The sequence below is a fragment of the Hyperolius riggenbachi genome, unplaced genomic scaffold, assembly GCF_040937935.1.
Source record: "Hyperolius riggenbachi isolate aHypRig1 unplaced genomic scaffold, aHypRig1.pri scaffold_193, whole genome shotgun sequence".
Classification (NCBI taxonomy): Eukaryota; Metazoa; Chordata; class Amphibia; order Anura; family Hyperoliidae; genus Hyperolius; species Hyperolius riggenbachi.
This window is the reverse complement of record NW_027152404.1, coordinates 175,373-200,928: the sequence shown is the minus strand read 5'-3', so window position 1 is coordinate 200,928 and position 25,556 is coordinate 175,373. Positions and strand designations below refer to the sequence as shown.

The 25,556-nt window shown below is 46.3% G+C and overlaps 1 protein-coding gene across 1 annotated transcript; it reads right to left on the bottom strand.

The window, feature by feature from the left end:
• Positions 1-163: 163 nt before the first annotated feature.
• LOC137543734 (protein QNR-71-like) lies at positions 164-20,361 on the bottom strand. The gene is made up of 11 exons (XM_068264865.1): positions 20,242-20,361; positions 17,927-18,076; positions 9,742-9,885; positions 9,501-9,665; positions 8,628-8,786; positions 6,568-6,933; positions 3,761-3,940; positions 3,585-3,684; positions 3,263-3,465; positions 1,450-1,540; positions 164-439 (listed from the first exon to the last, which is right to left on the bottom strand). Exons 1-11 carry the CDS (start codon positions 20,315-20,317, stop codon positions 292-294), a joined length of 1,782 nt encoding a protein of 593 aa, XP_068120966.1. The 5' UTR covers positions 20,318-20,361; the 3' UTR covers positions 164-291.
• Positions 20,362-25,556: the final 5,195 nt, after the last annotated feature.

The window sequence follows — 25,556 nt, the reverse complement described above, 5'->3', positions numbered from 1 at the left end:
CATGAATGTGGAAGTCTGGCTCATTGATCATCCCCACTAGGAGTGCTTTTCAGAGCACTTTGTGATTTGAAAAGGTCTGTTTAGTGTAATGCTATGGTGATCCCACTTGACTTGAGGGATATAACCCCTAAATCAGGGATGGAAGGGATAAAAAACACGCACATTTTTAAAAGGAGTAAGGTTTATTTTACCTGGTATAAAACAGACTTTGAAAGCAGCAGAGATTCAAGTATATTTACACAGGACTGGGTTATACCAGCTTTGTAGAATTTCAAGTACATATACCAAAGACTAGATTACACCAGCTTTGCTTTTCAGCAGAGGATCATGCTCATGATTCCCACGGAAGAGCACATCTTTGACTTGACTGAAGTACACACTGATCCGACTTCCATTGTCATCTACTGCACTCCCAATGGGGCGGTACTGCCTGTATTTTCTGAGGGAATAAAAAAAATAAAAATTAATGAAATAAAGTGTGCGAGTGTATAAAACACACTTTAAAGGGCAACTGAAGTGTGAAGATTAAGCTGCCATATTTCCTTTTAAACAATATCAGTTGCCTAGCAGCCCAGCTAATCTAATCGGCTGAACACCACCAGAAATGAGCATGCAGCTAAAGCTGTCAAAAAGTGTCAGAAACGAATCTGCTGCATGCTTGTTCACGGGCTACAGCTAAAAGTATTAGAGGATCAATTGGATAGCCAAGCAACTGGTGTTGATTAAAAAGGAAATATGGCAGCCTCCTCTTGCTTCAGTTGTCCTGCAGCGTAAATGGACTTGTGTTGTACATATGCACTAGGCATTTGGGTTTGAATTTGTGGGCTCTGGTGCAGTTGGGTTTTAGATTGTGCGACAGAGAGAGGTGTAATGGGGTAGCAGCTCCTGGAGCCATGAGAGCAACTAACCATTTACCCTCTAATATAAAGGTCCACCCCTCCATAGGTGTTCTGGTGGCCACCGTTTCCAGGCAGATTGGGTGGGTGCTGAATGAGGCCCTCTTAAAAGAATTGACCAAGTCTACTTAGTTTTCACCATTAAAAAAAAAAAAAAAAAAAAAAAAAAAAAAAAGTCAGGGATTAGGGATGACATTTGAGTGAGTGTTCTTCCCATGAGATGGTGCCCACTAAAAAGAGATTGGAGAAATTAGTTGTAAAGATGTAGTCAGAGTACCTATACCAAAATCCCACCATTTGTGGTAAGATGGTTGTAGGTATTCACTGCAACATCATGATAGTTCCACTGGAGCTGGCCTTTCAAAGAATACAGAACCCATCCTAATGCCATCCTTACATGTTTCCAAACAGCTCCACGTGGTTTCCTTCAATACTCCCAAACACCCATTTTCAAATTTGATGTATAGCCTTTTCTTGCAACACAGGGCACAACACAACGTTCTATTATAGGAATATGATACCACTACAGTAGACAAGGAAAAAAAATTCTTACTTGTACAAAATTACTCCAACCACTGCAGCAGCAAGAACCACCAGTCCAAGTATCGTTAGGGTTGCAGAAATAGTCTTGTTTGATCCAGGGCCTAAACGGGAAAAAAAAAAAAAAAAAAAAAAGTCTATCTACAATACCCAAATTAGTCAACATTGGTGGCCTGCCCCAAATCTGTATATGGTAACCATTATATTGCCTTAGATATACTGTCAGATCAAATGTTGGTTTGTGGTTGGCTTAGAAAACAAATGTCACCATTTCCAGTCAGATTACAAATTTTTGACAACCCTGATTTTGCGCCGGGCCCTAGTTATCTGGCGTCAAAGGAATCTGATATTTGGACTCCTAGCTAAAAACTATACTCACGGTAAAGGCACAAACAGCATTACACGTACTATTTGCAGTATTTTCATATCTGTCACTTTCTAGTCTTCTCCAGGTCTGGCATTTTTTTTAGAAGGTCCAACTGGGGCAATTTGGGAGGAAGGTCCTCTTCAAACAGCTCTCATAACTATGCAATATAATTGGTTTAACTCCTAGGTCTGCTCCAGAATTCCAACACAAATATGAAGTTCTGAGACAATGCTTTTGGTTCTGTTACCTCAATGGGCTCTTCTAAAATCTGGAGGAATGCAGCTACAACTCAATCTGTGGCCAAGTGAATGAACATCTACCAAGTCTTACTTGTTACAAAGCCCCAGTTCACCCCCATACATGGATTCCAGCTATTCCCAGCATACTGGAGAAACTGCAGTGCCTGGGATAATTCTATACATACACTTATTCTGGACTTGCCCTGTTATACAGAGCTTTGCTACTATTAAGGAACATTCACATGTCATCCCAAAGGACCCCCTTGGATTTGCTTGTTGGTTCTCATCCCCAACATTTGCTGAACTATTAACAGCCACTCGCTGTCTCTCTAAACACTGGAAAGCAGTTAACTCCTTTATTTTGTAAAACAGTCTAGCATTTTTTTAAACCCTAAAATTTATACTGTACAAGAGAAGCATATTTCATAAAGTTTGAGATCCACACTGTCAGAATAAATCCACATGTAGGGCCAGTGTGTTTTAATAGCTAACTGATGCCAATACTTCCCCCTCCCCCCCCCCCCCCCCCCTCCATACCTCCCAGCTATAGAAGCTGCCATGTCTCCCTTCTTCTAGCTGCCCTTTATCCAAGGGAAGGGGGAGACAATTGCTTGAGTTTACAGAAGCAACAGATGCTTAGGGCCCAATCATCTCCCCCTTCCCCACCAAAAGCCTATGTGTTCTCTGCTGATATGTGCGCAATAAAGAGGAGTCCTTATCTGCCTAAAATGTCTGGTTGGGCAGACCTAGAAAGTAGAATAAAGGTCTCTATTACACTTTAAATGTGAAAAGGTGCCTTGTTCGCTTCAGAGGCCAATTTACAGTGGGGCATTGCAACACTAACAGGTCACTGCAATGCAAAACCTTTGCACATTTTTGTGCATCTAGTGTAGTCTGAGGGCACGAGGCATCCCAATGAGTGAATTACTGCAAAATTCATGCCAACCATGAAGCACTCTGCCTATATGCTATGCATAGTGTGCAGCCAGACTTTTCCATCCCTGCAACTCTTCACCCACTGAACACTGCCCAGAACTTGTAAATTAACTGTTGACAATAACTCCCTCCCACCAAGATGGCCCATTTACCACTAAAACATACAACTACCACTATAGTGGTAACCATCTACGGTACTACAATACTTTTAGCATGGAGAGATCTCTTGATGTACAAGCATTACTAATATCCATTTAGACCATTAATGTAAAACCTCCACTTACCCTGGACAGACACAAGGGTACTTGCAAGAGCAAGACTTGCACCATCACTAAGTGTAATATTGACACAGTAAGAACCTGGCTCTGCAAAACCTCTTCGTAAAGTTACCAGACACTGGTCAGAAGGTGGAATCTGATCACAGACCATGTTCTGAGGAATCATGCATGAGGCATCTGAAACAGTTGTGCAAGCATCTGTGGGTAGGCTAGAGGGGAAAGACAAATTGTCATTAAGACCATTTGGTCACCACTTGGTATTGTCAAGGCACAAATAATTCTCAGACGACAACTTTAATGGCGTGGAAAGGGGGAGAAAGCCACTCACCTCCCCTCACAAGACACTACAATATCAATTAGAGAACTTGCAGCCTGAGAAGACACTTGAACATTGGCGGTTTCAACAATGTTGACTCGAAGGATGCCATCTACAAAATAGACAAAAGTTTAGCCTCAAATTTTCTAGACAAGTAAAAGTCAAAAAGTAAAAAAAAGGTCACCCACCTACAACTGTTATCTTGTTGTTGTAGTACCCATATCTGTTGATAAAGCAGCCAGAAGCAGGAGTTGTGAACATGGCAGTTGTAGGCACTGTAGTGGTTTGCTCTGTAGTGGTAACATTCTGCTCTTCTGTAGTTACTGGCAGAGTTTCAGTTTCTAATGGTGGCAATTTAGTAGAGTTACCTATGGAAGAGAAAATGGATAAATACTGCATATCCCTAGCAGTAAGATACATTTGCCAAAGCTTTTTCCAAATCTAACCTCTTGAGGACTGCAGCCTTAAAATCCCCCTAGTGACCAGGCTTAACTGTTGGTGGCAGTGGATAGCTTCCCTGCCTACAGAGGGGACAGCAGTGTCACGTGGCTGTCCACAGTGCAGAGTTATTAGACGGCGGTTTCGCTGGGAGACTGACAGAGCGTGAGTGATCCCCTGCAATCTCCATTCCCGCCAATCTGCGTGGAGTGGTCCTGGGGCTGCTTCTGCTTTCTGGAGCAGTTAGGCAGCTAACACAGGGCTAAGAGTGGTACATCAAATTGCTGGCTGCAACTGTATGTTCAGGCCCAGATTGACATCACTGGAGCCTATAGGCATAGATGTCTTGGCACCTTAGACTTTGCCCTCCATGGGCTGACAATGACCTACACCACAAATGTGCTGACTGGCCCAGCTGTCACTTCCCCTGCCTGATGTAGGTAGCTACAGGTGCCCATTTGTATTAATTAGCTAGGATGTGCCCCTGACCAAAAGGGAGATCTCAGTGGATTTCCAAGAGCTGGGTGAGTAACGTCATTTACGCTCAGCTTAGGACTCTGTATAGGGAAGGAAGGAGGCACTTGGGAAGGGTGCTGCATTTCCATCAGGCGCCTGTAGGCATGTGCCTTATGGTAAATGTGGCCCTGTGTACGTTAGATTATCCTCAATTTTCCATTTGTAAGAAGTTGCTACTATGGCAACTTAAAGTGTCTGAAGTATTAAAGGTCTTGAAGTTTACAGTAGACATTCTAAACACAGCAGGTAACAAATTGAAGGTGATTGGCTAACCTAACATGAGAGAATCATACATCGCAAATTTGCATTGATCTACCAAGCAAATCACTAATGAGCAACCAACTAGTGTTTGAAGATTGACTAGTGGCCCACACAAGCAATATCCTATGTGGTTCACGTCACTAAATTGATCAGAACAAGGTTGTGCTTCCATGCTCTTAATCCAAACAATATTTTGTAGACTTAAAACAATACAAATAAAAAAGGAACAGGAGCAGATTCCTTTACAGTCAGCTGATGGGCTTCCATCCTGCTTGATCAATAAATCTGCCCGATTCACCCAGATGTCAGTTATGGCCGATCACACACACTGGAACTCAATTTGAGAAAAATTCAAATTGGTGGGTCAATCACACCAAATTGCTAGATGTATGCCCCCAAATTGTTTTTATATGACATTGTGGTCCCTTTCAGAGTTTGATAAACTAGGCTTTTGCTTGCATTGGACGCCTAAATTTGGTACCATTTATTACATACATGTTAAAAAAATTTTTTTGCTGCTAGTAGAAACTATTTTACTACCTAATTATGATAGTAAGATGTCTATATATAATTTATTGAAGAAACCGCATTCACATTCAAATATAGTATTCACAACAGCCTTCTTTCCCCCCCAAGAATTAAAATCTTCCATCTTGTACAATAAAATCCTCCCAAGGAGAAACATCCCAGCCCACAAATCGCAATGTACCTCCTTAACAAATCACAATTCCCAGCAAGAGACTCCTCCCCTACATCCTCATTTCTGTACTCTGATGTCTCATAACTTAAACCATCTCTCCCATTTACCATTAAACCCCCCCCCCCCCCCATTATCCTGCTGAAGAGCCATCAGATTCTCAGCATCCTTCAAAAATATTAGCTTTGCCTATCTATTCTCTAAGGGATGGAGGATCCAAACCTCTCCACTTAACCGGAATCAAGCTTTTAGCAGCTAACAATTGATCTCTTATAACTACTAATAGATTACAATGCATCGTGCAACACCACTAGATAGTTCCCGAACAGTACAAGAATCAATCTTTCCACAACTAATGAATACTTTACTCTTCCCCCCCCCCCCCCCCCCCCCCGAAAAGTCAACATTTTAGGACACTTCCATACCATGTGCAATAATGTGCCTTTTTTCCCCCCACCACCTCTTCAACATCCATAATTTACACCAGGATATATAGAAGCCCATCAGGCATTTTATACCATCTGGTTAAAGTAAAATATCTAATCTTAACTGTGATCTAGACTCCTACTCACACAACCCTCCCTCTACCAATGCCCAACCCCCAGTGCTTAACCTTTAAGCAGACCTGAACTCAAAACATCCTTCAGGATTTATGAAAGCAGACATTGTTAACATCCTGCGCTTTCAAATGATCTTATCTGCCGTGGCAGTGTCATGTGACAGGGGACAGATCAAATTACAACTTGTGAGATTAGACACAAATGAGGGGGAATACTCCAAATACACAGGGTGCATTTCTCTCATTTCCCTCTGTGCGGTGCAAGAGTTCAGGTCCTCTAATGCCAAGGACCACACATGCTGCCAAATGTTAAGCTGCAATTAGTGGCTTTAAACATCAGGCACCCAAATTACGGTTTATAGCTGCTAATACTAACATTGCCACCTATGGCAGCACTCCAGATCACCTCCTATGCCCATCATCCTTTCCCCAAATTCATGCATGGATAGGCTGTGAAAAGAATGCTGCCCAGGTGAAGCCTTTGTAAGTAACCCACACAGACCATTTCCTATATTAGAACTTACTGGTGGTGTGTGAAGGAGTGGTGGTAGGCAGTTCTGTGGTTGCCATGTGTGTCGTAGCTGCAGGCGTTGTTGGAAGGGAAGTTGGTGGAACTGGTTTACATGGCCCAGGAATAGCTGCCTTAATTGTCAGGTTCAGACTGAAGTTCCCAAGCATGGTGTAATTATGAGTGGAAACTGGGCTATTTGAAACAAAGGAGCCATTGCCATCACCGTAGGTCCAGTTAAATGACAATATAGACTGATCGAGATAGTGGCTTGGATCATGGATTTGTACATCAAACTGGATTGGAGAATCCTTGATGAAGATGTTGTCAGAGGCATTCTTGTCATTCTTCTGGGATATGTCCACATAAAAAGGAATGTCATCTGAAACAAACAGACATGAACGCTGTGAATTTTAGTCCATAGAATTGACTGGAACCTAAAATTCTCTGCTAATGGGTGGTTAAAGTTTTTGCAGCTTCATCATAGCAGATGGGTTACTAAAAAGTTAATAAAAAGTTAAGATAGCATAACTGCAGTTTATGCCTTAATACTACGCTGGCCTGGAGCATGCCTATTAGTTACCAGGAGATGCGGATGTAGCGTAAAGCCAGGCTCACCCTGCTCCTGCAAAAGTCCAGGCGGCGTTCATTACTATTCCACCTCCAGGTCACCATAGATCGTGAATACTTACATGCTCCTAGTGTACTGTTTTTGTACTTTTTAAAATCAGATAAGTACACATATAAAAACACACAATTAGTGGTGACCAGGGGCCCCGGCCCTCTCTCACTGGCCAGGGCCCCAAGGCCAACATGCGATACCTGGAGGGGAGTGCAGGTCCATGCCCACCTGCACTCCCCTCCAGGTATCGCATGTTGGCCTTGGGGCCCCAGCCAGTGAGAGGGCCGGGCCCCTGGTCATCGTGCAAACCAATTGTGTGTTTTTAAACATTTTCTTTCAACTCTAGGACATGGCGGACAGGTGAGCGGTTAGGGAGGGACCCCTGTGGGAGGGATGCCTGCACGGGGCGGTCCTGCTAGCGACGCAATCTTGCGATGGCGTCCAACTGAAGCCTCCCACCTGAATGCTAATGGCTGCTAGATGTGGTATGGTAGGTAAAGTGCAGAGCTGGGACAAGGTCCTCCAGCACCCAAGGCTGAGACACCAAAGTGCGCCCCTCCATCCCTCCTACCCCAGCTGTCACACACTGATTGCTATTAGACTAAGAGGCTCCCCAGGGCCCACAACCTCCCCAACACCTTAATATCTAGTTATCTGGCTTGCAGTCACTGCTATGTATCCCCTTTTCTTATTTCTTTCTGCTTCATACACAATTAGGAATGACAGCTGAATGAATTGTGCGCCCCCTCCTACACTGCGCCCTGAGGCTGGAGCCTCTCCAGCCTATGCCTCGGCCCGGCCCTGGTAAAGTGTATGACAGTGCATCCTGATTGGCTGACGAGCACCTGCTGACCACTTAAATGTAGCTGGATGCATGTACTGCTGTGTTCTATTGCTTGTGTGTTGAAGTACACATATAGCTGGATTTATCCCACTCATGTTTACAGAATATAGTTATCCTCTCCACTGATTTAATGATCCTCTGAAGGATGTTGCTGGCTGCACATTCAGACCAGGATAGAGGAACAAAGACCTGTAAGGCCCAGGGGAAGCTAGAGCCATTGACAAGTCTTATGGCCCATACTCACGGGCTACACGAGTGGCCTGTCGCCAGCACACGTGAGCGTGTGCGACAGCTCGTCGCCAGCTCCCTCCGTGTACACACGCTGAAGAGGGATCAGCTGTGCGACAGAAGCTGTCGCCGACGTTCCTCCCCCTTGCCGGAAGCAGCGTCTATTTTCAATTATGTTGCTGTCGCTAGTCTGCATACTCACGCGGACTAGCGACAGTTGCGGTGGCAACTGTTGCCAGGCGATTGACCGTGCCAATCGCCTGGCGACATCAGCGACGAGTGACGGTTCGGGGTGCACGCCCGTGCAATGCCTCATACTCACGGGCGACAATTGTAGCCCATGAGTATGGGCTATTACACATAGTTTGAATCTCCAACTTACCAGTTACAATGTACATGCCACTGGCTTTAGCAACAGGGTAGTGTCTTCGATAGCCTCTTCTGAACACTTTTACATCAATCATCTGGGCACCAGCTGTGATGTTTGTTGTATTTATTGACAAGAAAGCTGAAGATCTGCCAGTTGTCTGGTAGTACTGGCCTGGGGATAAAAAAAAAAAAAAAAAAAAAAAAAAAAAAAAGATATAAATCTAAACCTAGAGTGGTACAACATACCAGATGCAGAGCTTCTGTACTGAATATATAGCCCACAACTCTCCAAAGAGTACACAATCCAAAGTGTTGGTTCCAATATCTGGTTTGCACAAATAAGTGGCTGTACCAGCACCATTATATACCAAATACACTATTTCCTGGTCAGTCTTCAATGACCAACTCCTAGGCCACATCCCCTTACAAATAAGTTGCATCACCACAAAAGGACTATACACAGTATGAATGGTGAAGAGATCACAAGATATGTTAAAGCATAGGCGGAGACTAAAGGACAACTAAAGTGAGGTATAGGGAGGCTGCCATATTTCCTTTTAAGCAAGGCCTAGCTATCCTGTGGATCCTCTGCCTCTAATACTTTTAGCCATACACTGAACAAGCAGGCGGACGATCAGATGTCAGATTTGACAGTTGTCGGACAAGATGGGCTGCATGCCTGTTTCTAGTGTGATTCAGACACTACTGCAGCCAAATAGACCAACAGGGATGCCTTACAACTGGTATTACTTAAAATATGGCAGTCTCCATATACCCCTCACTTCAGTTGTCCAAGCCCTTTAGGATGTTTGGAGATGGTTAGGAATCTACTGCTCATCCACAGTGCAGCCCATTAGGAGAATTAACAAGTCATTCATGTACCAACCTAATGTTTGGAAGATGTAGATGTAGTTATGGCGTCTCCAGTCATGGTGGTGAGGAAAAGGTAGTCCATCAGGAAAAGTGTTGGCAAAACTGCAGTTCCCTTCACTACAGTAGTCTACCCATTTGGTCCAGTTGTACACATACTGATCTTGATAACCAGAGGTAGCTAAAACAAGCAGACTTGTTAGGGAAAGTCAACTATACTGTTTTTATTTAATATATACTGCTATGTTAATATTTACCATTTCCACATCTTTTTTCATAAACAATATCACCATCCTCATTCTCTTTTTGACATCTGGGAAAATGAAGCGTCACAACAAATGTAACATTTGACCCTATCAGCGCAGGACTGTCACTGGTCAAACGGGCTACTACTTTGCCTCCTAGAAAGAGAGAAAACAAGGAAGAATTTTCACTCAGATGGAACCAAAGTTAATTGCTAGACTTCCTAGGGATGAGCAAAGACATGCAAATGCTCCATGTTGATGCAAAATTTTGTATGCAAATTTATGCAGTTTGAAAATGGACCAATTGAAACCCAGGTTTAACCACTTGAGGACCTAGCCTTTACCCCCCCTTAAGGACCAGCGCTGTTTTTCAGATCTGTGCTGGGTGGGCTCTACAGCCCCCAGCACAGATCAAATGACAGGCAGAGCGACCAGACCGCCCCCCTTTTTTCCCCCCACTAGGGGGGGGGGGGGATGTGCTGGGGGGGGGGGTCTGATTGCTCCTGCATGCTGTGGGTGGTGGGGGGCACCTCAAAGCCCCCTCCACCGCAGGATCCCCCCTCTCAAGAGATCAGAGGCTGCACAGGAATGGATCTGTCCTGTGCAGCCTCTAACAGGCTCCCCGCTGTAATGTGACAGCGATCCCCGGCTGCTGATTGGCTGGGGAATCGCTGATCTACTACAACGCTGCTACTGTAGCAGCGTTGTAAAAATGTAAACAAAGCGGATTTCCGCTTGTGTTCACACTTAGCCTGCAAGCCGCGATCGGCGGCCTGCAGGCTATTCACGGATACCCCCCCCCCCCCCGCGAAATGACAGGAAACAGCCGCTCGCGCGAGCGGCTGTTTCCTGATTAATTAGCCTGCGACGCAGATCTGCATCGCTGGTCCTGCAGCTGCCACTTTGCCGACGCGCGGTATGAGTGTGCGGTGGGCAAGTGGTTAAATTGATGCAAAAGGAAAAATTCCACTGCATCAAGGCTGGGTAAAAGCTTTTTCTTCAACTTTGACACATCAGTAAGCACATAAGGCTGACGCGTATCGGAGCTCTGGAAGGCTCCTTAATCATAGCTAGGGGCTATGATTAAGGAGCCTTCCAGAGCTCTGATATGCGTCAGCCTTATATGTGCTTACTGATGTGTCAATAAAGTTGAAGAAAAAGCTTTTACCCAGCCTTGGTGCAGCGGAATTTTTCCTTCTTTTGCTTGTGTTTCTGGAGACCCATGATTCCTGCTCCCATGGTTTGAATGACGATGGTTGAAGCGGTCCTCTTTCCTGCTACTGATTGGTCCATTTTCAAACTGCATATATATCTGCATAACATTTTGCATGAACGCCAGTAAGAAAAAAAAAAAAAAAAAAAAAAAAGAAATATATATAGTGCATCGCAAACACTAAGCAGAAGCCCCACAGAGACAATCATTGCATGCATTCCTCCATGCATCTGCGGCAAAACTGCAGATTCTCCCAAAGGGCAACCCCTGCCTTACAGGTGAAGTCCTGCAGGAGGAAGCAGACCTTTACATGACCCCTGCGTCACTTCACCCCCCCCCCCCCCCCCCCACAGCTTTTTGGGATAGTGATGCAATCACCATCAAGTAACAGCACCAGCTGCCATTTGCTTTACATGATGAGGGCATAACCTAATTGCCTCCAACCTTCGTACCCTTAACCAACCCCCTTTATTCCCCAGCCAAACACAGAGACACATGACTACCATATGACGTGGGGAAAATAAAGGCCAGAGCAGCCCTTAATCTTTATTGCATAATTTAACAATAATGTAAAAATTAGAACATTAATAGAACATTAAGGGGAGGGATCCAGAGGTACAACATTAAAACATTTTAAACGTAAAGGGAAGCAGCTCTTAACACCGGCCCCCCGCCGCAGGCACTGGCTCGGGGACAGCTGCATTCCGCCCATCACAGCAGTCTTTGAAGGCGTTGAACTTCTTTGGAGGTGTACGCACCAAAGGCGAACACCTCACCTCCCAGCTCTTGACCACCTCCGGATACCATACCCCCTCCACCCTGAGCTGGCAGGACCCCTCATGCCTGTGCGGCCCACCATAACCTAAGGGCCCTCTGAATCCCTTCGCTAAGTGCTAAGGTCCACAGATCTGTGCCCACCGCATTCAGGTGGACCCCATCCATCCTCAAGAACCTGGAGTTATCCCCTTCTAAATCCACGTGGCGTATTGCCACCCCCCCCCCCCCCCGTTACGAACCTGGATATATCTCTAACTTCTTTCTTGCCCTGCCAACTGACCTAGCCTGTCTCCACCTAAGCCGGCCCACCATCTCTGACCAAACCACTATCATGATCGGGAAGCTGGAGCATAGTCTTAAAAAGTCAAATTTTATGTCCCGCATGATGCGCCTGGTAGAGCATGAAGCCAGGTCATTACCGCCTGCATGGATCACCAAAACATCCGGGGGGGGGGGGCGATCCAGTCTGGCAAAGCGGTGAACCTCTGGCACCACTCGCGCCCATATCATACCCGGAAAAACCAATCCAGTGTACGCGAGCCTGGGCTCGGGATATGCCCAGCTGACGGCCCTCCGGCCTGGCTCCAGCGCGCTGAGCTCCAAGCAACGTAGGAATGGCCGAGAATCCACACCAGGCAAGGTGAGACGTCTGAAACACATAACCAGCATAACGCTTATTTAGAAAACTGCAACAAAAATACCTGATTTAAACACATCATAAAAGGTGAGGCCTAACATAAGAAAAAGGGCCGATTCCCACCGGCCGATTTTCTTAATCAAGGAGTTACTTAAACCCCACCTAGCGGCTTCGGTTGCAGCCCCGATCCGGAAGGAATGGGATGCAAAACTACGAGGATCATGGCCTAGGAGACTAAGCAGTTTCCGAAAAACTGCCACAAACTGAAAACGGGATAAAGAAGTCCCATCTTCATGACATAAGAAAGAAATCCCCCTGTCTGACCTAACCTCCAAAAAACCTTTTACTGACACAACTGGACCCCTGTATAGGAAAGAGCGTAACCATCCTACCTCGACCCAACTGATCAGTTTTTGATCTTCGCAGATAAAATCACCACAGAAGCATCAGATACTGAAACATCCCCTTGTAATAAACTCCCAGAGTTTTTCTTATTGGCGCTAACCAACTCCCCAATCCGAAAGGCACCAAAAAAGGCAAGGGAAAAAGCAGCAGCAAACAAACGAGACTCATATGGCGAAACACAAACATCAAACATACGCAAGCACATGGCAGACAATATTGAAAAAGATACTGGTCGACGCGTATCCCGGGCTACAATACCGTAGCGATAGCCTTTCAAGGCCAAACGAACCCGAGAGTCTTTTGTAATATCTTGGACACCTTGCATTTTAAACAAAAATGCAAGAGCCGCCAATTTTTTAGCCAGGGCCGAGGGTGAAACACCTTCGGCTCCGCAGCGCGCCATAAAATGGAATAACTGACAGACAATCTTCTGAGGACACCATCGCATTGAAGTAAGGCGTGCCATTGGGACCAAACCGCCGAATAACCGCTCCAAGTGGAGTGCGACACCGATTGTTGCATCCACTCTATCGTCCGAAAGGAATCGTCCATAAGGCCTCCGGGCAGGGCAGGCCCTGTTGCTCGGCTCCCGGAGCTTCTCTGCGGAAACGATCCCACTGGAAACGAGAGAGGGCATCAGCCAAGTCGTTAGCCGTTCCAGGCAAATGAACAGCATACACATACATGTTGTTACGAAGGCAAGCCAGCACCAAATGCCGAAGCAGACATACAGCCGGTGGGGATGAAGCGGACACTTGATTGATAGCCAATACGACCCCCAAATTGTCACAGTTGAATTTGATCCGTTTGTTTTTTAATTGGCTACTCCATAACTCAACTGCCACCACAATTGGAAAAAGCTCTAACAGAAGCAGATTTTGTAAAACCTGCCCGTACCCACACATCTGGCCAGGGGGCCGCACTCCACTGTCCAGAGAAGTAAGCCCCATAACCACAAGACCCTGAAGCGTCTGTAAACAGCTCCAGGTCGTAAGTGGTAATCCCTTTTTCCATCCATACCGAGCGACCGTTAAACTCGGCTAAAAAGGATAGCCACATAACCAAGTCATCCCGTAGCTCCTTGCGCAGCCTAATTCGATGGTGTGGGACCGAAGCCCCGGCCGTTGCTGATGCCAAACGCCTGCAGAAAATGCGCCCCATGGGCATAATTCTGCATGCAAAATTTAACTTGCCCAATAGCGATTGCAGCGCCCGCAATGTGATCTTCCGCCCCTTAAGTGCCTCTGTTATCGTAGCACACAGGTCCGCCACCTTGTCGTCCGGCAGGCGATACTCCATGGCGACCGAGTCAATAGTGATGCCCAAAAACTTGACAGACTGAGGGCCCTCAGTCTTATCCTCGGCCAGTGGAATTCCAAATGAATGGCAAACCTGTTGCATGGTTGCCAGAAGGTAACTACAATGCGGCGAGTCTTTTGGACCCAGGAAAAGGAAGTCATCCAAATAATGGATGACCGACCCTAGACCTGACACATCCTTCTCTACCCATTCGATGAAAGTGCTGAATGACTCGAAGTACTGACAAGAGATGGAACAGCCCATGGGAAGGCATAAATCTACATAGAAATTGTCATCCCAAAAACAGCCTAGCAGGCGAAAACTGTCAGGGTGAACCAGCAACAAACGGAACGCAGATTCCACGTCCGTTTTTGCCATGAGTGCCCCCTGTCCCAAACGCCTGTCCCATTTGATAGCCACATCAAAGGATGTGTATACCACTGATGATTGCCCCGGGTCTATGCCATCATTAACTGACGCTCCTCTGGGATACGATAAATGATGAATGAGTCGGAACGTGTTTGGTTCCTTCTTAGGAACCAAACCCAGCAGGGAAACCACCAAATCCTCAATCGGAGGTGAACAGAACGGGCCCGCCATGCGCCCCAGTGAAACCTCTTTTGACAATTTCTGAGAAACATCTGGGCGCAATGCAACCGATTTTAAATTACGATAAGGAGGGGAGGTAGACTGTGTGCACGCGCTAGGGATAACGAAGCCATCCCTGAAGCCGTGCAGTAACAACTTTGCGGCGGCCAAATCGGGATACCTACTTCGGTGAAAGTTCAAGAGATGGAACGGCACCTGAGTCTTCCCTCTTCCCTGAAGACTCGGATGAACGACCCTTACCTGCCTTGTAACATCTTGATAAGGCATGGCTACCACCACAGGAGGAACACTCATGCTTGAACCGGCACGATCCCCCGAAACGGCACGAACCCTCGTTGAACTGCCAACACAGTCCTTTCTTTTTTGCGGCCAGCTGCCCAGTTGTTCCTTGGCCACTGGCCCCACCCTGAAAGGACTGACTGCTGCGTCCCGACGGCATCGTCAACTCCATCCAAAGCATGATGTCCTTATGGTCCCACTGGACCGAAGGACGAACTGCCTTGCGCTGGCGGAATTGCTCGTCGTAGCGCAACCAAGCAATGCCGCCGTAAGCCCGATGACCTTTAGCAATACTGTCCGAATAGCAAAATAAGGACGAGCAAAGTTCAGGATACTGCTCGCCCAGCACGCTCACCAGTATATTAAAGGCCTGTTGCCAGTTCTGGAACGTACGCGGAATCAGCCGATACCGCCTGCGTTCCTCTTTCTTACTCTCGTCCGGTTTTGCCCGATCGAGATTAAATTTCTCTAACTGGAGTAAAGAAAAGATCTCAACATACTCGCCCCTCCAAATGCGTTCCTTCACTTCTGGTTTTAAATGGGTACCTAACAGACCCTCAAAGCACACAAACTTCCCCTTTTGCAGAATCGGCTAACCTAATCCACCGCTAAGGACGGGGAGGGAGAGGCGACTGCCAGTGCTGGACCCACCCCTAAGCTGGGCGAAAGAGCCGGAACCGCGTCGGCAACTTGAGCCCCTGCGCTTGCTGGCTGCAAAACGGGAGGAGGGGGCAACACCTGCGGCAAACCAGTACCCATACCCCCACCCATGTTACCAGACTGTCGCCCGGGAGAAGAGGCGGGTGGGGACTGTGACAAAAAAAGCTCCCAAACCTTCTTGAACTATTGTTGGTGTGTGACCCCGGAGGGCTGACCCATGCCGCGGACGGGCTATTTGTCGGGACGGCAGTAAGTGGCGAGGCCTGCAAGGCTTCTCGCAAACCAGAGAGCAAAACAGTAACTAATGACAAGGCAGACGCAGGAGGGAGGGCATTGACAGCAGGGGAAACAGCAGTAACAGGCACAGCAGTATTAACAGTTAAACCCCCCGCAACACCCACCCCATGCCCACTATGCTGCAACAGAGGCATATCACCTGGCTGCACCGAGCATGAGCCCAGCCGACGCTCCGGATCCACCAGGACGATCACCATCAGAGGCTACACCCTCCGAGGGGGAGCTAGAGCTCTGCCTGGGGGAAACCCCGGCGACTCCTCGAGGAGGGCTTCCAGAACTTTCTTCCCCGGGCTGGGGCCTCCCTGACTTTTGGCTTGCCTTCCTGCCAGTGAGAGGGGTGATAAGGGGGAGGCCTGCCCGGAACGAGCAGCCGTCATGCCCGACGCAGCAGGCTGCGTGGCTTGCCCAGAGGTTGAGGCCTGCCCGGATGGGACAGCCGTGGACGGCCTGGCCTGGGGATGCTGAGCTAGAATGCTGGGCCGGCCCCCCAGATGGGGCCGCCGTCTTGCCACGGGTGGAGACACCCACCCCGGTCTTCTTCCCGCGCTGAGCAGGCCTGTTCCCCGCAGAGGGAACCGCCACTGCGGAGGAACTGGATGACGCCGGCGGTGCTTTAGGGGAACTTTTCTTGTGCGCACCGCCGGAAGAACCCCGCCGATGCTGCGGATTCCTCCCAGCCGCCTGCTTGCTGCCAGACTTAGAGCGCTTAGCAGGTGGGGCTGGAGGGTCCCCGGAGGGGCTCCCGACTTGGCGCTGGGCTCTGGGGGAGGCATCAGGGCTGAGGCGCTCGGGCGGACGCCGAGCCCTCATGGATGCCCTTGCTGTAGTCGGAGGTGAAGGCGCATCAAGCGCGCTGAACTGGCCCGAGACCCAGTCCGCTCCCCAGGTGGCAGCCTCCTGCCGGATGCGCTGAATTAAGGCCTCCACGTCCATCACAAGGTAAGGGATCTCTGCTGCACAGCACTCAGCTTCCAGCTCTAGCTTCTTCTGGAGGAAATCCCTGTAGGCCTTGCTCCGCCCAGCCTATTTAACCTCCTTATTCCCGCCCATCCAGCCCCTTCCTGGTCCTGATTGGCCAGCCAAACAGGACACAGCCGACCAGGATTTTTAACCCCTTCTTAGATGGAGCCTAGCTTAGCCCCATCATGTCCGCCCTCCCCAGGTCCTGTGGCGCCCAGTACGGGCTCTGCTTACCAGCAATATAACCTAAGGAAGCCAAAACCCCAAATTCCACTATGAACAGGCCTACTGTGCTAGAAAAGCCAGCCACTGGAACCCACCCTAGTATTAGTGTTATACGCCTGTGCATTAGGCCAAGGAGAGAACCCCATACAAACAATGATCATACAAGTTTAAGTACACAATAGACTATACTTCAGCAAGTTAAAGTCTGTGCTTATATTTTCAACCAGTTTTGGAAAATCAGTAAAGATTGGCAGAGATGCAAATTCTAGCTTGTATGCAGCTTGAAACTGGGCCAATCAAAATTGACAGGAACTGCATTTGGGTAGTCCAAGCTACATGTAATTTGGTGGCCAATGTGATGCAGATTCTGGCTTGCATACAGTTTATTACTGACCTAGTGGATGGAGTGCAGCGTAATGTTGCCATCTTTGCAGTGACATGGTAGATGAAGTTTAATATTGTAGATAGATAATTACCTAAGAGGGAAGGCTCCGGATCCCTGTAGAGCCTTGTCGCTCTCTGGGTTCTCTGTTCAAATCACCCACTGCATCCTTGTATCTGCTTGAAAGTGGTCAGTGTTGAGTACTTTCAAAGACAAGCAGCTCCATACTACACCCCCCCCCCCCCCCCCAAAAAAAAAAAAAGACAAGCAGTTTTGTCCATTAGCCATATGCGTATTTTTGCCTGTCCCAATTCTGGGCCCCTGCAGAACTTCAAGCTGCAGTGTGTTACTGTGGTAATCCCAGAAGAGCCTCTTTTCCATCTAGTTGCAAGTATAGCATGCAGTGCGGTTGTTCCAAATCAGAATGTCTGTGTAAGAGATCCCTTAATGTTACCTTTCCAGCAGTTTTCCCATCTGGGATCTTCAGATGTCCAGGCAGGATAGAGCTTCTCATCCCAAGAATGGCTGTCAGGGGACCAGCCATGTATCTGGTTGTGATGACTGTCACGGCCAGATCTTCCATACTCTGTCACATCCTGAAAGCCTGTAAATCAGGATAGCCGATTCAGAACATTACACAGCAGCCCCAAATTAAAAAACACAGCTGGAGGCATTAATTGAGCCCCTGTCTTAAGAGTATTTTTCTGTAACAACCTATAAATCAAGATTTCTCACCTGTAACAATTAGGCTGGCCATTTAATTAGCACTTGATTTAGTGCACGGTCAATATTAAAGGACTACTGTAGGGAAGGAAAAAAAAACAAAACAAAAAAAACCCACACCGTCTGCAGGGTACCATTAGAAGACCCAGGTAAGTTCCCCCTACAGTACTCCTTTGACCACTTGATGACTGAGGGTTTCCAGCTTGTGGACCAGAGCAATTTTCACCAATAACTTAATTACTACTAATCACAGCGGAATGATCTACATCTTGTTTTTCTTGCCACCAATTAGGCTCTATTTGGGAGTTACAGTATGCCAAGAATTATTTCATCCTAAATGCATTTTAACAAAGAAAAAAAAAAATGCATAATTTCAGTTTTTGGCCATTAGTGTTAAAGTAAAACATTCTACTGTTGATAAAAGCCACGCATTTGCCCGTTTGTCCCATTATTGCAACAATTAAAAATGTTTTCCCTAGTACAATATATGGCGCCAATATTTTATTTGGAAATAAGGTGCATTTTTGCATCCATCACTAATTACAAGCCCATAAACTAAACATTTATAGTAATATACCACCTTGACATACATTTTTTAAAAAGTTCAGCCCGTAAGATAACTACTTTTTTATATGTGCATTTTTCCCCCCCTTTACAAATTTAAAAAAAAAAAAAGTTTGGGTACTATGGAAGGAAAATTATAACAGTCAGTGTGGGGATTTTTATTAAACGAAAACTTAATTTGGTGCATTATACTATTTGGCCACAAGATGTCCTCAGTCATTTACGAGTCACGTACATAAGCACGTGAAATCGGAAGTAATGCGTAGCAGTGCAACAGGAAGATACAATATATAAAATATCAAAGCGCTATAGCTGCTACAAAATTAAACTATAAAACTCCCGATTGATGTCCATGTGGACTTTTTATATGGATTAGGATGTGCGCTTAAGCGATTGTGTATAAAGGAAGATACAATGAATGCCGGCGGCGCATAGCGTCTGACGCTATGTGCCGCTAGCGTGTATGCAGCTTACCCGGCACCCTTACACCCTAGACTCGGGGTGTCAAACCCAATTACAAAGTGGGCCCAAATTGAGCTCTGGGGCTAACCTCAGTGTCTAGTGGCCACCTCTCCCCCCGATACAGTTCCCTGGTGTATAGTGCCCCCTCCTTCCCCTATACGGTTCCCTGGTGTATAGTGGCCCTCATCTATACAGTTCCCTGGTGTTTATTGGTCCTCCCTCCCCTATACAGTTCTCTGATGTTTAGTGGTCCTCCCTATACAGTTTCCTGGTGTTTCATAGCCTCCTCCTTCCCCTATACAGTCCCTTGGTGTCTAGTGGCCCCCCTCCCTTTCCTATACAGTTTCCTGGTACCTAGTGCATTTCCCCTTCCCATATTTCCCAGTGGTGATCTAGGGCTTACTCTCCAATATACCTTCTCTGGTGGTCCTAAGTGGGCCAAACATAATGCACAGTGGGGAAACCACCTGAGTGCCCCACACAAACAATTTTTCACTAGAAATTGGACCATTAGTGTCCACCTTTAGGCAGAGGTAGATTCAATGGCCACTCCCACCCTCCAATAACTAAAGCCTGGCAAACACTTCTAATTTCAATTGTCCATTTTTTAACACTTCTGTGTAGTGAGGACCAACAGGTATGTAAACTCTCATACTTACATGAAAGTGGTAAAACAGGCTAAAATGTGAGGTTAATTCACCCTATGACAGGAATAACTGGCTATCAGCTCAATCAGCACATCCTAAATTACTCATTGAGTTCTTCATGAGAAAAACTACACAAGTGTTAAACATTTGCATAAAAACAGGCACACCTGTGGAAGGGAGTAAGTTCTCTTTTAAAATCATGCAATATCTAAAAAAAGATTAACACTTGAGGTTGCAGCATTACAGCTGCCCTGGCTGTAATACAAATCACTGCTCCAGTCAGCCACACTGCCCAATAAAGTTTTATTTTCCTTGCAACCCTACAAACCACCAGAAGCCATAAACATAACTACACAGCTCCCAAAACACTCACGTTTGGCTGCCTGGACAGAGCATATGAGACAGAGAGCAATAAGCAGCAGCCATCCTCCCAGCCCAGCAACCTTCATCCTGGAAGTGATCAGTGCAATGCTCTCTGCTCCCAACACAGCAGTATTTAAACTGAGCTCCACAAGTCACAGCTGCAAGTAATAGCTGTCAGCCTCTGCTGGTCCCACCTCCTTTGTTTAGGAACAGCCTGCAGGCCCATCATGTGATGGAATTAGGAAAGATGCTGGATTTTATGTCCAGGCTGCTGCTTCGCTGCTCATGTGCTTATGAGTCACTCTCAAGAATCTCAGACTTTTACCAAGTTTCTCACATTTCAGAGGTGTAAGGCCCTATTCACACTAGAGCGTTTTGCCACGATTTTTGGCAAAACGCTCAAACGCTAGCGATTTTTAAAAGCGCTAGTGCAATGAAACCCTATGGGCCCGTTCTTACTTGGGTGATTTGCGCAAATCGCCGCAAATCACCCAAAAATGGGCAAAAACGTGAAACGCGTCGCCTGCACCATTTTCAGGCGATTTCCCGGCGATCACGTCTCAGTGCTATAAAAGCGTTAAACGCGATCGCGGCAAAATCGCCGCAGTGTTCAGTGATTTTTCCGTGTGAAATTGCAGAAAAATCACTCCTTGCGTTTCTAAGTGTGAATGGGGCCTCATGATGGGCCTTCTGCAAGAGATGCAGTAATTCTCTCTGTAACAGGAAATGTGTTCTGTGGGGACTACAACCCAAATATCTGAGTTTGGCACAATGTACTGGGCCTTCCATTTGTCTCATATTTACAGATGTGCACCTGCTAGGCGGCAATTCGGCCCCACTTCCCAATTCTCAGTGTACAGGTCTTCCATCCAGTAGTATTATCTGATCAGAAATCCTGGAATATTTTGAAATAAAAATGTAAATCAAGTGTAATAAATGTAATTAGCACTGTGTAGTATCGTGCAGGTTGGTTCTTATGTGTAAAGCCTGGTACACACATCCAATTTTAATTGGCCAATGACTGGCCAATTTTGTCACCTCCATACTTCATGCTTCAGGCGACTTGGAGGCAGATCAACCATCCAATTCGATTATAATAATCAAATTGGATGAAAATCGGTGCCTCCAAGTGCATGCCCGACAGACAATGCAACCATATTTGGGACGAAAATTGGTTGCATTTTCGATCGCACATGCTGCAAGATGTTGCTCAATCGGGTGTGCGACGGTAATGGCATGCAGCTTCCCGACCATCAACGAACGCAACAAAACCCCCAATGCTGTCCTCCCAAATGTAAATGTCCCACCCGGTGCCCCGTGTAAAGGATACATTATCTGTCCGTGGCCTGCGCTCGTCCCTCATCTGGCTTCCGGCGTGCATTCCCCTCTCCATACACGCACGCCATACACTGACGTCAGGAAGTGAAGAAACGGAATCGCTCTACAAAAGCATTTACAAAAAACCGCCCAGCTCACAGAAATCGCCGGGAAGGGGAAAAAAAGTGTCAAAAAAACGCCCAACGCAAACGCAACAGCGATCGGAACGCAATGTGAACGAGGCCTCACTGGATGTAAAGGGAAAAATAGCACCAGGTACACACCAGTGATTAAAAAAAACGTATTAAAGGATTCCAGAGCTGAAAACAATAGGAGAAACGAAGGGAGCAGGCATGTCTGGGGAGCTGTCCTGACAACCCCCCCTCCCCCGGCAGCCTCCTCCTGGTTGCCGGAGTCGGGGTTCACTGCGCCTGCGCTGGCCTGGCTGCACGCGTCCTACACCGCGCGGCCGTGGCTAGGAGTGCTCTGCGCATGACGAAATCACTGGTTTCTGTAAAAAATGCCCATGTTCAATCGAGACAAATGTACAAACTATGAAGCAAAATGTTTGAGGAGAAACGTCTGCGTTTCCTGCAGACACATGTGTGATCCCTCACTCACATTGTGAAATGCAAGTGTATTCTCTAAGCGTTTAGATTGCGATTTCCAGAGCAATTTTTTTTAAAATAAATGTGCATTTTTGTACATTCCTCTTAAAGTGAAACTTAAGTCAACGATAAAAAATGAGATTTACTCACCTGGCCACAATAGCAGCATAGGGGGCGATATACAGGCTGGGAACGCGAAGAATCACTTGCGTTCCCATGCCTGACGGCCGGTGACGGCCAAACCGGCAGTGTTCGCCGGCGGGTCCTGGAGCGTCAGAGCGGGGCTGCGAGGGCACCGATTGGCTGCTGGGGGCTGAGGGAAGCCCCAGGTGAGTAAATCTCATTTTTTATCGTTGACTTAAATTTCACTTTAAAGTTGAATTGCTCCAAAAACTGCTACACTCGTAGCAAGATTTCGATTTTCTAAAATTTGTAATGATGCTGTGGGAACATCCTCATACAGTGACACTGCACTAGCACTTTACTGATCGCAGGCAAGCATAGCAGAAAATGCATGAGAAATTGCACATAATTTTAGTCTATGGGACACATAAAATTGCACTGGGATGTGTTTTCAATGCAACTTCCGTCTTCCTGCATACTGTACTGCAAATCGCATGCAATGTTCTCCTATGAGAAATCAAAAACGCATGCGATTTGCATTCATTTTTGGGCCCTATATGTCCCCTCATTTTTTTGAAGTGGTGTGTGTGCCTGTGCCAAACTGTGCAGTGCCAACAGGTTTTTTTAGCTACAGTAACAAGCTTACCTCAAAATGCAAATAACAGAAACTTCCCATTTCAGATGCGTTTTAATGAGTTTGCGGTTCACAATAAAACGCATATGTGTTTTGTATGAATTTTGCATGCTTTTTTTTCATGCGTTTTATGCAAATCACAAGGAAGTCAAAAGGAAGCGGAAATACTTCATTGAGGCCTCTTTCACAGTGGGACGTTAAAGTCGTACGATAGAAAATGTTTCAGCGCAGACTAACGCACAGCAATGCTAAGTCTGTGCGACATTCATAGTGCACACTTTGCGTTTGTGTGTAACGTGTAGCGTTATTAGAAAGTGCTGCATGCTGTGCGTTATACACGTTATTAGCTGCATTAGACTGTTTGCACATGCTCAGTAATGACCTGGAAACATACTTTTCATTGCCTGTATGCTCTACTGCATGCAACGATAACGGGGCATTAAGTTTGGGGGGCGTTGCGTTGTAATTTGCGTTGCGACCAACTGTGAAAGAGGCCTAAAATGTTTTTTTTTTTTAAACGCCTGCAAAACGCATACAAAACGCACTAAACGCAATACCTCTGCGGTACCATTGACTTTCAGTATGTGCGTTTTTTATGCGTTTTTAAAAAACATGCAGCAAAACCAGCATTTTTAAAAACGCACATTGCAAAGCATATGCCTTTTTTTCATGAGGCCTATTGACTTGCATTATGTGCGTTTTTTGCTACGTTTTCTGCAACGCTAGCGTTTCTGTCTAGTGTGTTCCTACCTTAAAAACAACGGGATGTTTAAGCTATATAAATAATTTATTATTAGATATTTTTTTTCAGTTAATATGGAGTTTCATAGGTGATTACATAGGGGATCTTTTGGCCCCATACTTACACCACAGTTACATTCCATCCCAAGTGATAATAATCATAACAATTCCAGGACGACAGCTGGTCATCAAGTCATTTCAGGCCTTGGATATTGACAGTCTAGAGCTGCCACAAGCTTGTTTTTTGGTTGTTTTTTCAGAACTTGTGAGACCCCTGAACTCTCCTCACATAGCTTAACCTTAATCTTTTCTGGGCTGTTTTTAACCTTATACTCCTCACAGGGGCGGACTGGCCTGGGGGGATGGGGGTCTGTCTCTGTGTTTTGGGCCGCTGGCTGAAGCCTAGCACAAGAGGAAAGGGCCGACTTCTTTCCTCTCCTGCTCTGCTCTCTGAAAGTCCCCTGGCTGCGTCTCCATCAGTAGGGAGGCTGCGGTGATCAGTCTCACCAGCCCCTGGCCCGACAGGGTATCAGCTGAGCATGAGCAGCCAGCGTGACGTGCAGGCAATGTACTATACTGTTCTTCTTCTTCCTGCTACCTATGGCACACCCCTCTTTCCCCGGCAATTTCAAAGTGTGACAGGCAGCTCTGAGCAGTGAATAGACACAGGACTGCGGTCAGGCTGGGTGCATCTCTGAGACACACGGAAGGGAGAGGAAGCAGGACCTGCACAGACAGTACATCCTAAATGTAAGCTGTAAACGCCAGACAATTAGCTGGAGTTTCTTATCTCTTGTTTTTCAAGTGTGTGTGTCTCTGCTTCCCAGGCCCCCCTCCTCCCATCTTCTCACTTCCAAATGCAATGGCTTCTTTCCTCATAAAGTCTTTCTCAAATGGGACAGAGGAAGCCTAGTGAGATTTCCCTGCCATTTCTCCTCTCCCCCATGCTCTGTCTCTTTGTGCCTATACCTCTCAATCTCCCTCACCATGCCCTCCATCTTTCTTATGTACTCTATTTCTCTTTCCCACATTCCTCTACCTTTATGCCTCATTTCCCTGCATCTGTCCGTCTCTCCTTTCTATTATGTATTTATTCTCTCTTTCTCTCTGACATCTTCTGCAGCACGTTACAAAGTACATGGCATTGATTGTTTTCAGAGCTCACAATCTAATCCTACAATAGTCCAAGGCAAATGTCCTACCATATTATTATTATTATTATTAATCATTTATATAGCACTGACATCTTCTGCAGCACTTTACAGAGAACATAGTCATGTCACTGACTGTCCTCAGAGGAGCTCACACTCTAATCCTTCCATAGTCATAGTCTAATGTCCTACCATATTATTATGTATTTATATAGCACTGACATTTCCTGCAGCACTTTACAGAATACATAGTCATGTCACTGACTGTCCTCAGAGGAGCTCACATTCTAATCCTACCATAGTCATAGTCTAATGTCCTACCATATTATTATCATGTATTTATATAGCACTGACATCTCCTGCAGCACATTACAGAGTACATAGTCATGTCACTGGCTGTCCTCAGAGGAGCTCACACTCTAATCCTACCATAGTCATAGTCTAATGTCCTACCATATTACTATTATGTATTTATATAGCACTGACATCTTCTGCAGCACATTACAGAGTATATAGTCATGTCACTGACTGTCCTCAGAGGAGCTCACACTCTAATCCTACCATAGTCATAGTCTAATGTCCTACCATATTATTATTATATATTTATATAGCACTGACATCTTCTGCAGCACATTACAGAGTATATAGTCATGTCACTGACTGTTCTCAGAGGAGCTCACACTCTAATCCTACCATAGTCATAGTCTAATGTCCTACCATATTATTATTATGTATTTATATAGCAGTGACA